General features: G+C 40.1%; 1 protein-coding gene and 2 non-coding genes across 3 annotated transcripts; 2 read left to right on the top strand and 1 right to left on the bottom strand.

Moving 5' to 3' along the window:
- The first annotated feature begins 5984 nt into the window (after nt 1-5984).
- TRNAW-CCA (transfer RNA tryptophan (anticodon CCA)) lies at nt 5985-6056 on the top strand. Its single transcript has one exon. It is a non-coding gene; the product is annotated as a tRNA-Trp (tRNA).
- Nucleotides 6057-7027: 971 nt separating this feature from the next.
- On the top strand, nt 7028-7101 carry TRNAT-AGU (transfer RNA threonine (anticodon AGU)). The gene has a single exon. It is a non-coding gene; the product is annotated as a tRNA-Thr (tRNA).
- A 999-nt stretch (nt 7102-8100) lies between these two features.
- Nucleotides 8101-12191, bottom strand: BORCS6 (BLOC-1 related complex subunit 6). The gene has a single exon (XM_051995732.1). It carries the CDS (start codon nt 9916-9918, stop codon nt 8896-8898), a length of 1023 nt encoding a protein of 340 aa, XP_051851692.1. The 5' UTR covers nt 9919-12191; the 3' UTR covers nt 8101-8895.
- Between the last annotated feature and the right edge of the window lie 1454 nt (nt 12192-13645).

The raw sequence follows: 13645 nt of genomic DNA, 5'->3' as shown, positions 1-13645 counted from the left end.
TGCCCATCAATTGGAGAATAGTTGAGTAAATTGTGGTATATGAACATTATGGAATATTATTGTTCTGTAAGGAATGACCAGCAGGACGAATACAGAGAGGCTTGGAGAGACTTACATGAACTGATGCTAAGTGAAATGAGCAGAACCAGGAGATCATTATACACTTCGACAACGATATTGTATGAGGATGTATTCTGATGGAAGTGGATTTCTTTGATAAAGAGACCTAACTGAGTTTCAATGGATAAATGATGGACAGAAGCAGCTACACCCAAAGAAAGAACACTGGGAAACGAATGTGAACTATTTGCATTTTTGTTTTTCTTTCCGAGTTGTTATTACCTTCTGAATCCAATTCTCCCTGTGCAACAAGAGAACTGTTCACTTCTGCAAACATATATTGTATCTAGGATATACTGCAACATATCTAACATATATAGGACTGCTTGCCATCTAGGAGAGGGGGTGGAGGGAGGGAGGGGAAAAATCGAAATAGAAGCGAGTGCAAGGGATAATGTTGTAAAAAATTACCCTGGCATGGGTTCTGTCAATATAGTTATTATTAAATAAAATAAAATTTTAAAAAAATTTAAAATAAAAATTAAAAAAAAAAAACAGTCGTCCCAGATCTCGAAAAACTTATACTCTTTTTAAAGATTGCTTTTTTAACTCTCTTTTGTTGTTTCATTACTCTGCCCTTTCTATTCTCCCACCTTGGGCAACTTTGAAAAAATTTCAATTGGGCCAAAAAAATTGTTCAATATATATTTACATAGTCTGGCAAAACAAATTTAAATATATGTTCTTCCATGCCACCTTAAGTTAATCCCTCTGTCAGGAGGTGAGTGGCTTATCTTCATTCTTTTGGACGGATAGTTTGTCATTGTGGTGATCAAACTTCTAAAGTTTAGAGAGGTTCTCCCAGTTTAGTCTGAAATTATCCATTTCATTATTTCTTAAGCTCAATAATATTCCATAATTCACATACCATAGTTTGTCTAGTCAATGTTCAAATAGAAGGATCCTGCCCCCAGATTCCATTTTTTCTTCCATAGTAGAACTGCTATAAATATGTTTGTACATATAGGTCCTTTTCCCTTTGATTTCTTTGGGGTAGTCTAGTAGTTATACAGTTGGTTCAAAAGGTATGTAGAGATTAATAGCTTTCTGGGCAGAATTATTCACAACTCCACCAGTCCTACATTACTGTGCCTGTTTTTCCCAAAGCTTTTTCAATGTTTATTATTGTCTTTTTTTTTTTTAAATTTTGCCAGTCTGATTAGATGTGAGATCGAACCTCAAAAATTGCTTTTTAATTTTTCTAAAATGTGAAATTTAAAATATTTGCATATGATAGCTGATAACTTGGATCTCTTCCTTTGAAATAGGCCTGTTCATATTCTTTGATCATTTATCTTTAGGAATAGCTCTTAGTCATAAATTTGAATTGGTTCCATATATCTGGTAAATGAGACCTTTGTCAGAGAAATTAGTTGCAAAAATTTTTCTCCATTATCTGTTTTCTATCTAATATTTACTGTTAAATTTGTGTAAAAATGTTTTTATTTTATATAAAAAACTGTCCATTTCATCTCACTTGATGTTCTTTATCATTTGTTCAGTCACTAATTCTTCTTTTTTGCTTCTTTTCTTTGTTTATGACATGACTTTTAATATCTATGTCATGTCTACTTTTGGAGTTTATCTTGATTTATGGTGGGAAGTGTTATCTAAATTGAATTTCTGCCAAACTGTTCAAGTTGTGGGAACTTAAGTGTGGACCACAACATAGCATTCCCACTCTTTCTGTTGTTGTTTGCATTTTGTTTTCTTTTCCAGTTGTTTTTTTGTTGTTGTTGATCCAATTTTTCTTATGCAGCAAGATAACTATATAAATATGTTTACATATATTGGATTTAACATATATTTTAACACATTTAACATATATTGGACTACCTGCTATCTAGGGGAAGGGGTGGGGGGAAGGAAGGGATAATTTGGAACAGAAGGCTTTTCAAGGGTCATTGTTGAAAAATTGCCCATGTATATATTTTGTAAATAAAAAGCTTTAATAAAAAAATACAAATTGAAATGTTTTTCTGAAAACAAACTGTTTTCAAGTTTTCCCAGCAGTTCTTTCCCAGCAGTTAAATAATGAGTTCATCAGTAACTGGAGTCTTTGAGTTTATCAAACACTATACTTCTGTTTGTTTGCTTCAGAATGTTGTATACCTAATGTAAGCAACTTGAGGGCAGAGATTCTTTATTTTTTGCATCCCCTGCACTGAAAACAGAGCCTGGCATATGGTAGACATCTAATAAAATGTTTAGTGAATATTGATTAAAATGTAGGGAAAAATAATAAAAGTGAGTGAAAGCATCTTAACCCCACTTTGGGAAGAAAAAAAAAAGAATGTTACATACCTAATTTATTCTACCAATCTTACCCTTTCTCTCTGTCTCTCCCTCTCTCTCTCCCCCTTTCTCTTTTTCTTTCTCTCTTTTCCTCTGTTTCTCTTTCTGTCTCTTTTCTCTCTCTTTCCCCTTCCCTTCCTATTTAAAAAAAAATCATCCTTAATTTATTTTACCTTTTTCCTTCATAATAATGCTATTTTCTCTAGTTCTGAAGCAAAGAGCTACCTTGAGGGAAGAGGAAGCATGTACAGACAAACCAAAACACCAATACAACCTTGACTATAATGTCCCCTCATATTAGAGGTAGCCTAGGAGACTCCTGGTCCAGGAGCCTTGGGAATAGAGGTACTCCTAAACTACCAAACCTGCTTTCAAGCCCAACTACCATCACTGAAAAAAGAAATCAGTGCAGGAAAGGGTCTCATCTTCCTTTTCACTGAAATAATTGTTGGTAACAAAGAAAGCACTAGAGTCCAGGAAGTAGTACCAACTAAACAGTTCAGCCCCCATAGACATCATCTGGGGAAGTTGCTCTGATAGAGAAACACTAGGCAAGAAAGCTGCTTTGTAGTTGTTTGATGGTAGAGTTCTGAGTCTGCAGTCAGGAAGACCTTAGTTCAAATTCATCCTTAGGTAAGTCACAACCTCTTTTTTCAACAAACCATATTGGCTGTTTCAACCAGTAACCAACACTATGATTTCCATGACTAAAACATTTCATTCTAATCACCAAGCAGTCATCCTCTCCTATCACTTTCTGCACAACCTTCTCTCCCAAGGGTTTCATAGCCCACAGTAAAGTCCATGCCCTGGTGAAACTTTTGCTGGGGTGTGTTTTCCTAATTTTTGATCGTCTCTCCCAAACTACTACTTTGGGAAAATTCCACTCTCTCTTCTCTTCCCTCAAACCATATCCTTCTCTCTCCCGTTTTGAAACTATGAACTATGAACAAATCAACTTTGCTTTATCACTCCATTCATTATGTTAATAACTTTCTGAACCAAACAACCCCTACTTGACTAGTGCCTCCTTATACATGTCTCTCCCATTAGAATGTAAGTTCCTCATCATTACTATTATTAACATAATATTAGAAATGCTAACTAGTGCAATGAAAACAAGACAAAGAAATTGAAGAAATAAGACCAAGGACTGCTTCCAGTCTAGCCTCCACAGCCATAATTAAGAGACTTTATTCATTGTCAAGTAATTCCTCATCACCACCAGAAACAACTCTTGAGCAATTGTCAAGTAACAGAAGAGCCCCAGGAGTGGCAGCATCTCATAGACCACCAATCTCCCTTCTAACCCAGTCTTCATAGCTATAATCCAATCATGAGCAAAGAAAAAACAAAATGTATCACTTTTTACAGATGATATGCAGATGCAGGTGTACTTAGAGAACTCTAAAGAGTCAATTAAAATTTAATTGAAATAATGCCATTAAAGTTGTAGGATATAAGATAAATCAACCTAAATAAGCATTGTAAACAACAAAAATCAAGAATATTTAGGATGAGAAATTTCATTCAAAATAACCATAGAAAATATAATCTATTTGGGAGAATATCTTCTAAGATTCAAGCAGGGATAATATGAATCTAACTATAAAACACTCTTTGTAGAAATACTGATCTACATAATTGGAAACACATGAATTACTCCCATGGAGGTTGAGTCAAAATAATAAAAATGACCATACTACCTAAATTACTTTATCAATGTTGTATGAAGATAATGATAATAAGTACTTAAAATCCAGAGTTGTGAGATCATATGAGATATTTGTAAAACATTTGCCTGACATATAGTAGGTGCTTAATCTCCCAAAAGAGCATTTTATAAAATGAATGAATGAAAAAATATTTATTAAGGATTTACTAAGTACAAAGCAATGTGCTAAATAGAAAAGTAAGACAATCTTTGCTAACAAGTAGCTCACTTTCTAATATGGAAAACAACATACATGGAAGTTTTCAGTTGCAGATCAGATGAAAAAGACCTATGGTCCTTAGAGTATCAATGTATTCTATGCTATGGTAGTTGTTAATTTTTCTTCTTTAATGTCAATTTCACTGATAAAATCCCATATGTTTCTGATGGTGAGTTATTTGACAGTGTCAAGGACTTTGGTGGCAAGAACTTTCTTTTCTGGATCTTCAATAGTTGTGGCTGCAAGAGCCAATTGCCAGGCATTTTGACATCCTACCTTCCTAGGATAATGGGTACAAGTACATGGCTGGAAACAATATTATGGTAATAGCTGAAAATCTTTGGGAGACAAGGTGGTAAAGATAGTAGATGTTGTTTGATTTGCCTAGCCCATGCTGCTTCCTATCTCTTTTTATCTTGATGCTTCAGTTAGACTGGCTAATCTGATCTATGGGTTGGTAATGATAGTTGGCCTCTTTTCCACAATAGTGGCTTCCTCACATGACTACTGTGGGAGTAAAGGAAGGATAGACACAAACATTTATTAAATATTTACTATATGTCAGGCATTGTGTTAAATGCTTTACAATTATCTCATCTGAAGCTCACAACTCTAGGATTTAGGTGTTATTATCATCTTCATTTTACAGTTAAGGAAGGTAAAACAAAAAGAGGTTAAGTGACTTTACTTTTGCCTTCCTTTTAACATTGCCTATCTGAAATGTCTGCTCCATTGGTGATGTAGAAATGTTTAATTACCTCTCTCTACTCCCCCTCCCCATTCTTCTGGGTGGTTGCCATTATTTACCAATTCCTTCTTTTAAATGTAACCTTTCTCCTTCCTTTGGCTGCAGTCTCTAAAGGAGTGGTGGTCCTTGCAAGTGCTAATTTCATGATTCCTGCCCTGCTAGCTTGTTTCCCTTCCTGATCTTTCTTTCACTTTTCAATCTCTCTTTTATTCATTGATTCCTCCATTTTATTCCATTGATTCCATTAAGGTACTTTAGTACAGAACAGGCGAGGGCAGAGACGGCAAGCTAGCCTCAGTAACTGGTATAATCATCTTGTGAGCCAGGGAACTGGAGCGAATTCAGAGCAGGTGCCATTCCTCCAAGATCTCCTTTACAGGACTTAGAAATCCGTCTTTTAAACCTACGGTGCCTGAGTCTTTTGTCATTACCAGGACTCTCTGGCGGGAAGAGAGAAATATGTTCTTCTGAGAATTCTCACTATCTTCCATCAGGTCAAAAAGTGGAGGGAGAAATTCTGCTCTGTGTGTGTGTGTGTGTGTGTGTGTGTGTGTGTGTGTGTGTGTGTGTACGAGACGTGGGAGGCGGGGGAGAAAGGAGTTCTTTGGTAAAGTGAGATGGTCAAACACAGGTAGAAGAGGACCAGGAGCGCTCTCTATCTCTGTTTCTCTGTGTGTGTCTCGGTCTGTCGTATAGTCTTGTTGTTGCCGTGTCTCACTTTCTGTCTCTGTCTCTTTGTCTCTCTCTTGTATTCATTCATCTATTCGGCCGAATCCACTTGACGCATCAATCTCCGCCTTCCTCTTCTTGCTCTATTCACATCTCAGGCACAGCCATTCCGGCCGCCTAATAGCCATAAGCTGACACATCCAACCCCACGTTCGGACGACCTCGTGGCGCAACGGTAGCGCGTCTGACTCCAGATCAGAAGGTTGCGTGTTCAAATCACGTCGGGGTCACTGGTGTAATTCACAGCACATTTTCCTTTTTTTCCCTCCCCATTTCTCAAAACCTTTTCCCGGCTTGGAGGAATAGGACTAGTAATTTTTTCCCCATTCCTCCTCGGACAAGGGAAGAACCCATTTGCTAAGGGTCTAGAAAGGGCCGAGGAGAAGGGTGTCCGAATTCTTGGGACGGTCCGAAGACTGACCGATTTACCTGTATTCTCGATGAGACAAAGTCAGAGTTTAGGGTCAAATGCAACTTTATGATTTGGGACAGATCATTTAACCTTTCTCGGTCTCAGTTTCCTCATCTGTAAAATGGGTTGGAGTAGATGGCCTGTGAAGTCTCTTCCAGTTCTAGTTTCTGGTTACTACCACTTGTCATAGGAGAGGATATGGGGAAACGTTCTTATTTTTCTGCACTTCATCTTCCGGAAAGTAGAAACTAGAAAAAGAAAGAATTGCTTCCTTTGTGGGTCATTTCCCACCCATAATCCCGCCCCTCCCACCTTAACGGGACGCTATTCTAAGAAATACCATTCTTCCCTGCAGAAACAGAGTTGGGTACCGCTACTTTAAAGAAGTATGGGAACAAAAAAGAAAGAGGGAAAAAAAATTCCCATTCCTTTTTTACAAAAAAGGATTTCACAGATTCGTAGAGAGAAAGTAACTGCTAAGAACTGTGTGGCTGAGCGGTTAAAGCAATAGACTAGTAGTCCCTTGCATCATGTGCGCGGGGGTTTGAGTCGCTTTCTCGTCCTTAAGTAGGAAACAGGTGGAACACATTTTTAAAGTAATTATTCATTACTTTAAAATAGTCGTTTTCACACATCTCAAGAAGCCCAACTTTCCTCTCTCTCATTCCTCTTTATCTTTGCGCCCATTAACCTTTGAATATCGTTTCGTTCACTAGAATATCTTCTCATATACACATGAACGAATGTTCTAGATTCAAAGGGGGTCACAAAACCTTTATTGAAGCAAGTGGCGCCGTGGCTTAGCTGGTTAAAGCGCCTGTCTAGTAAACAGGAGATCCTGGGTTCGACTCCCAGCGGTGCCTAGTGAGCTGCTTTTCGTTTCCCTCATAAATTTTCTCCATTTGGAGGTGTTTATTCCTTTTACTTCTTTTCATCACTCCCACCCCCTTTGCCTTGAATTAGCATCGTATGGAGGGCCAGCCGCGCCATTTTCCCGAGGTTTGACTGAAGGGTGAGTAGAAAGGCGCGGGTTCTGGAGCCAAGGCGACTAGAGATAGCGGGAAACCAGGGAAAGGAGTACCTTCTATCAACACACTCGCAGGTGTTGGGGTTTTGATTCTCATTCTATTTATTTAATCATTTCCTAATTTCCAGTAATTTCGTCTCCCAAGCCTGGTTCGTTCACCTCAGCTTTCGCTTTCTCCTGGAACCCAAATTTAGGATAACTATATCTTACTCTTTGTTCTTAGTTACACACACTTTAGGGGCCTCAAAAACCCAATTTTCCTACTTGGCAAAATCCAGGATTTCGGCACTCGTGAATTTTCTGTATAAAAATCCGTGTAGTTGGTTAATGTATAATTGTATACTTTGTGACTTATTACATCTGGTTCCCAAAAGAGGGAAATTTTTGACTTTTTTGTTCCCTTATTGAAATATCTCCCACTTTTTCTGAGATCCATCCTTTATTTTCATTCAATGATATGTTGAAATCAGAATCTAAGTCCCTTGAGTCAATTTAGCTCCTTTCTGATAATAGTGTTTCCCAGCTTCCTCCCTCCTCTATGACTGAAAGTAATTATCGAACATTGATAACGCTGCTTTTGACTAAAAAATGATTAGAAAACCGAGGCTAGGTATAGTGTCTGTTTACTACCCTTCTGTAATGAGGTGTTCATTCCTCCCAACACTTGCTTCTCTTGGGTTCAAGTGTTCAATCCCCTATCCCAGACTTGAGTGACTCCTTCCCTATTGCCTGAAACAGGTGTGTTCAATTCTAATTTTCTCTTGTTCTCTTGTCCTATTTTCCCCATCATAAAAACATTTTTCCCCCTCCTGAAACACCCTACTGAGATACCGTCTCATAGTTAGCAGTAGCAGCATTTTAATTCCACACAACTCAGAAAGTCAAAAATGTTGGTTAATAGGCCAAGATCAGATCCACAACAGTTTCAAAACTATCAACAATTCTTTTACGAATCCTACAATGAATGAAGCTATCTTACTCCCTTCAGGAACTGAAATATTCAAAACTTAGTATACTAAGCTCCTTCTCTTCACCCATACTAGAAGCACACCTTATGTGGGTGAAGACAAAATTTTGGGGAACTGGGGAAAGACTGGGGCATTCTTTGCCATTAGTAAAGTTTGACGACACTTTCCACCAGCTATCAGTTAGCTCTCCAGTAGCAGATGCCACAATATGGTGGTCACAGCTGGAGCTGAAGTCCTTTCTTTTAATATTCAAACCTGGTCCGAAAACACTTCTTGTGTCTCAGGTAGGGATTTGGTAGGTGTAGCTATTAGGGACAGGACAGGACAAGAGTGACTCTACCCTCTTAAAAGGACCTAAATCTCTTATGAAGACACCGCCCCTTCTCTCGACAAGAAAGCTTGCCTGGACAACACATTTGTAAGAGGCTCTTATCCGCACAGCCAAGAAATCTCATAGAATGGGAGGAGACTCACTGACACAAGTAAGAAGGTGGGGGAGGGATTTCTTTCCTTTCCCCCTGGCAATTCACATGTTCTCCCTAAAGGTTTCAGGCTGGGGATACAAAACTAGAAACAAGATACCGGTGGTCTCATCCCACCAGCATACACACCAAATCACCCCTTCCCTGAGTGTGAGAGTACTCCCAACCCTCTCCAGTCTGTCATTTGCAGAGAGCTTCCAGCACTTCCAGGGTGCGCCGGATGTCCCGGACTTGTCGGGCCAGTCCTTGAACTGGTTGCAGAGCCCTCTCCAGCTCCTCGCATCTGGCCAGCAGCGTGTACATGCCCTTGATGCTCATATCCACTGCTTCTCCCAGAGAGTCCACAGCGTCTCTATAGGTCTGGATGCAACCCACGCTCAGTGCCGTCAGCTCCTGCACTGCGCCGCCGAGCCCGCGAAGCAGCCGTTCCACGCGGGCACCCAGGTCCCGGCTTAGCCGCTCCAGGTCTCGCAGCACCTCCGGATCTATTGGCGGGATGGATGATACGGGGACCGGCGCTGGCCGGGCCGAGAGTGGCGTCTGTGGCTGCGGATTCCCGCTCAGGCGGATCTTGAGCTGCAGGTTGTTGGCCACGAAGTGGGTGAGGTCTCCGTGCCGACTGACCGTGCCCTCCAGCTCGAGGGCGCTGGAAATGGTGGCCCGGCGGCCCCCACCAGCTCCCTGCTCCGGGCCCCCGAGCGGAGCTGCCCCGCCTCCGCAAGCTCCACTCAGTCCATCTAGGCTACGGCTGTCCAGAAGGCGTCCGGCGAACAGACGGCCCCCTTTTTCGGGCTCGCACTCTTCTTCCTCTTCCTCCCCTTCTGGGTTCATCCGGCTTTTTCTCGGGGTACCCCAGGGGGCACTGCCTCCAAGAGACAACTTCGTCCCTTGGGGAACAGAGAAGGGTCGGCCTAAGGGTCGAGGGCTCACTGATCCACCGGAGCACCAGCCGACCCCGGCTCTAGGTGGAGTTCCACAGGGCCTAGATGTTTCATAGGCTGGCTGCCTCGGTGTCTTCCGGGTCCCTCCCAGTTGAGCGCGCCCGCCCACTCCGGGCTTCTCATCAGCGTTCTCACCCGATCCGAGGTCCAGGGGCGGAAGAGAGGATTGCTTTCCGGGTTTAGGTCTAAACTGAGAGTTCCGGGAGCATCCGGAAAGTGGGGTTCCGGACTCCAACCCAGGCTGCCCCGGAGCAGGCTCCATGATAAGTCCAAGGGGAGGAGCCAGGATCTACCAGAGCCTATGAAATTGTCTTTCCGATGGACTAGGAGCCCCGGTAGGCTGTGTCTTTTAGAGGCGGGCGCATGGGAGGACCTCCTATTGGTAAAGGAGGACAATAATAAGGGCATACTGATTGGGTACAAGGAAAAAGATTCCAAGAACAGGCCAAGTTGATAGGGCAGTGCAGTGCACGTGGACACAGGGGAAGGGGAAGAGGAAGGGGAAAAGGAAGCGAGGAATGGGCTTGGCGGTACCGGGACAGAGGGATCTCCTGCCTTTTAGTTGATTCAGAGAAAGCCAGTAATTTCAAAGATATATAACTTTACATATCGTTGAAGGGCTGGCTTTCCCTGCTTCTGTCTGGTATCCTTGATTTCCAGATCCCCCGCTCTTCTTCCTTGCTACTGCTACGCATTTAGTAGGAGACTTGTAATATTGCATAACGTGATGGGAAGAGCAACTGGAACGTGTACTTTTTGGAGAAAGATCAGGGGATTTAGAAACAAGATGAAAAAAGCCTGAAATGTACTACTAGAAGATGTTTAACTATGCACGACCTCTTTTATAACTTAGTCTAGGTCCCTCAGGAACGTCTTCCCAGCATCAGGGTTGATAGGAAAGGAGCTTTGGTGTGCCTTTAAGGGACTGTGAGTAACTCAGTTGTCTGTGTTCACTGGAACATCCTACCTTTATTTCCTTCCTACTCCTCTATCCCATTTCATGTTGCCTCGCATAGACACCACTCTCTTCTCTCTCTCCATGTTTGTCTAGCACTACCCTGTCTGTCTACAGTTATCTCAGAAATGATTTTATAAGGCCTCTTCCAACTCTAAATGTTATAATACTGTTAGCCTTGTTTCCAGTGGAACTTCTACAAAGACTGCAGAAACTAACTCTAAAACCTAACGATGTGGAGAAAAGGAAGCAGTTATGAATTCACAGTTTTTAAAAGTCAATTGAGAAAATAGCTTGATATCAAGTATGGAGTCAGGGAAGTACATGTATTTTACCTGTGATCCATAAGAATCTATGAAGAAGATGAGGAGAAATCTTCCTTGGGGAAAGTAGTTTTAATTGTGGTGATACAAACACACAAACAAAAACTTCATAAAGCAAATTCTAAGAAACGTCTAAGGAATTTCACTACGAATGTTGTGCCACAGCTCTCCTTTATTGTCCTAACGCGGTTTCCCTAATTGTCTTGCCTTCTGCCTCGGTTTCTATTTGTTCTGCTCAACCATCCCTCCCTCCTAATCTTGATTATCCAGATAAGGAGAAAGACCTATCTTAGGCATCTTTATTTTTTATTTTATTTTTTTAAATAAGTTTTTATTGATAGAACGCATGCCAGGGTAATTTTTTACAGCATTATCCCTTGCATTCACTTCTGTTTCGATTTTTCCCCTCCCTCCCTCCACCCCTTCCCCCAGATGGCAAGCAGTCCCTTACATGTTGAATGGGTTGCAGTATATCCTGGATACAATATACGTGTGCAGAACCGAACAGTTTTCTTGTTGCACAGGGAGAATTGAATTCAGAAGTTATAAATAACCCGGGAAGAAAAACAAAAATGCAAGCAGTTTATATTCATTTCCCAGTGTTCTTTCTCTGGGTGTAGCTGCTTCTGTCCATCTTTGATCAATTAAGGCTCTCTTTATCGAAGAGATCCACTTCCATCAGAATACATCCTCAAACAGTATCGTTGTTGAGGTATATAATGATCTCCTGGTTCTGCTCATTTCACTCAGCATCAGTTCATGTAAGTCTCACCAGTCCTCTCTGTATTCATCCTGCTGGTCATTTTAGGCATCTTTAGAATGTTGAGTTCCTCTCCCCATTCTGTAATTTATCAGATATCCCCCATGTCTGCCCCCCACCTCTATCAGAACTGGATTGTTAGTTCCCGCTCTCAGTGCTCTGACTCACCCCTGCCTCCATCTACCCCCTTTATCTCAGCCATGTGTATATATATGTCATTGAGAATCCACATTGTTTGCTGGATTCTTGGAGCCGATAGTCTCATTCAGCCCTGGGACCAAACCATAGATCCATTTGGTCCCAGTAAATCTCTCCCTTTCAAATAAAATATTAAAAATTCTCTAATCTATCTTGCCTCAGTTTCTCAGGCATTACACGGTGAATTTTCTGAATTTTATGAGTCCTGGAGGAAAGACAAAGATTATTCTTTCAAAGAAATACAAAAAAGATGCTTTTAAAAACTTTAATCATCTGAAATCTGATGCATGAGTGAGTTGAGATTATTTTTCAAGATAAGTGAAGAAAAGTCAGTTATTAATATTTTGAAAACTGTGACACTTATAACCAAAATAGTGTAAATATTCTTTAAGCATATTACTTTTATTATTGATTATATTTTACAGTGATTTTATTATATATTAATTGTACATTACTTTTAATATTGAATTATTTTAAATGAGTGTTTATTACTGGAAAAGGAAATTTCTCTACTTTATTAAACAGTTAATAGTTGATAAACTAGAGAGAAGATTTGAACTATTACCTAAAAAGGAGAAGATAATAGTTAAATGTTTATAGTAGTTAAAATAGTACTTATAATGTATCCATTAAAATTATTCTCATTTGATCACAATAACCCTGGGAGGTGGATACTATATTATCCCCATTTTACTAATGAAAAAACGGAGGTAAACAAGAAATAAAGATATTTGTCCAGGATTATACAACTAGAAAGTGTTAGAAGTTAAGATTAATCTTGAATCCAGGCCTTCTGACTTCAATACTAGCAGTTCTTGGTGGCATCAATGAATATATTAGGGCCCTCTTAAATGGATGTGTTTTTGTTTTTGTGGGAAATATCCATTGCCACTATTCATAGAATGGCAACTGGTTCAGGATTTTTCCTGTTCTTCTACCCTAACAAAATGGTCCAGATTTCCTGAGTAGCTGCTATTAAGCAATCTAACCTATCCTTGTCTATGTTAATCCATATAATTCCTGTGTCTCCTGTTAATTGGATAATTGTGAGCTATGTTTTCCTTGCTATTTCAGCTGTCATGTCTAAGTATGGTTCTAATGATCTTTTTGTCTTTGAATATATAGCTATTCATAAATGTCATTGTTTTGATGTATAACTTCTATGGGTTGTATAGGAGCTAAAATAATAGAGCCTTTATTGTGGAAGTAGTCTCCGAGTACTTGCTTTCGCTCTTATTTGTATTATCTGCTTTATGCTGCCAAGGGCTTCAGGAGTCCATATCCTGGTGGAATCTATCTGAGGATCGCCCACTAGCATTTTATACAAAGGAAACATCAGAGTTTTTTGGGTATACAAGCTTGTGGCCTAAGCCATTAAATGTCCCCAATCAATTTTTGGACCTGATTTACTGTGTGTACTTGATCAGTCCGGAATTCAGGTAGTTTTTGATATACACCCACCAGCTAAACAGTGAAACCCAAATAACTAAAAGGTGGGAAGGTGTCTTTGAATTTTTTTCTAATGATATTATTAAACCTAAGTGTTTTAATTCTCTTTTTGTCATTTGTAACATCTCTGCCAAATTCTCAGGCTGTGGATGACCAGCCAAGATATCATCCATGTGATGGAAGATGACAGCATCGGGGTAATGTTTCCTTATCTTGCTAATAGCTTTATCCACATACCATTGTCATATTGTAGGTTGTTTTTCATACCTTATAGCAGTACCTTCCACTGAAATCTCCTCACAGG

The sequence above is a fragment of the Antechinus flavipes genome, chromosome 4 (genome assembly GCF_016432865.1).
Source record: "Antechinus flavipes isolate AdamAnt ecotype Samford, QLD, Australia chromosome 4, AdamAnt_v2, whole genome shotgun sequence".
Lineage (NCBI taxonomy): Eukaryota > Metazoa > Chordata > Mammalia > Dasyuromorphia > Dasyuridae > Antechinus > Antechinus flavipes.
Note: the sequence above shows the minus strand (reverse complement) of the source record. Positions and strands in the feature narration are given on the sequence as shown.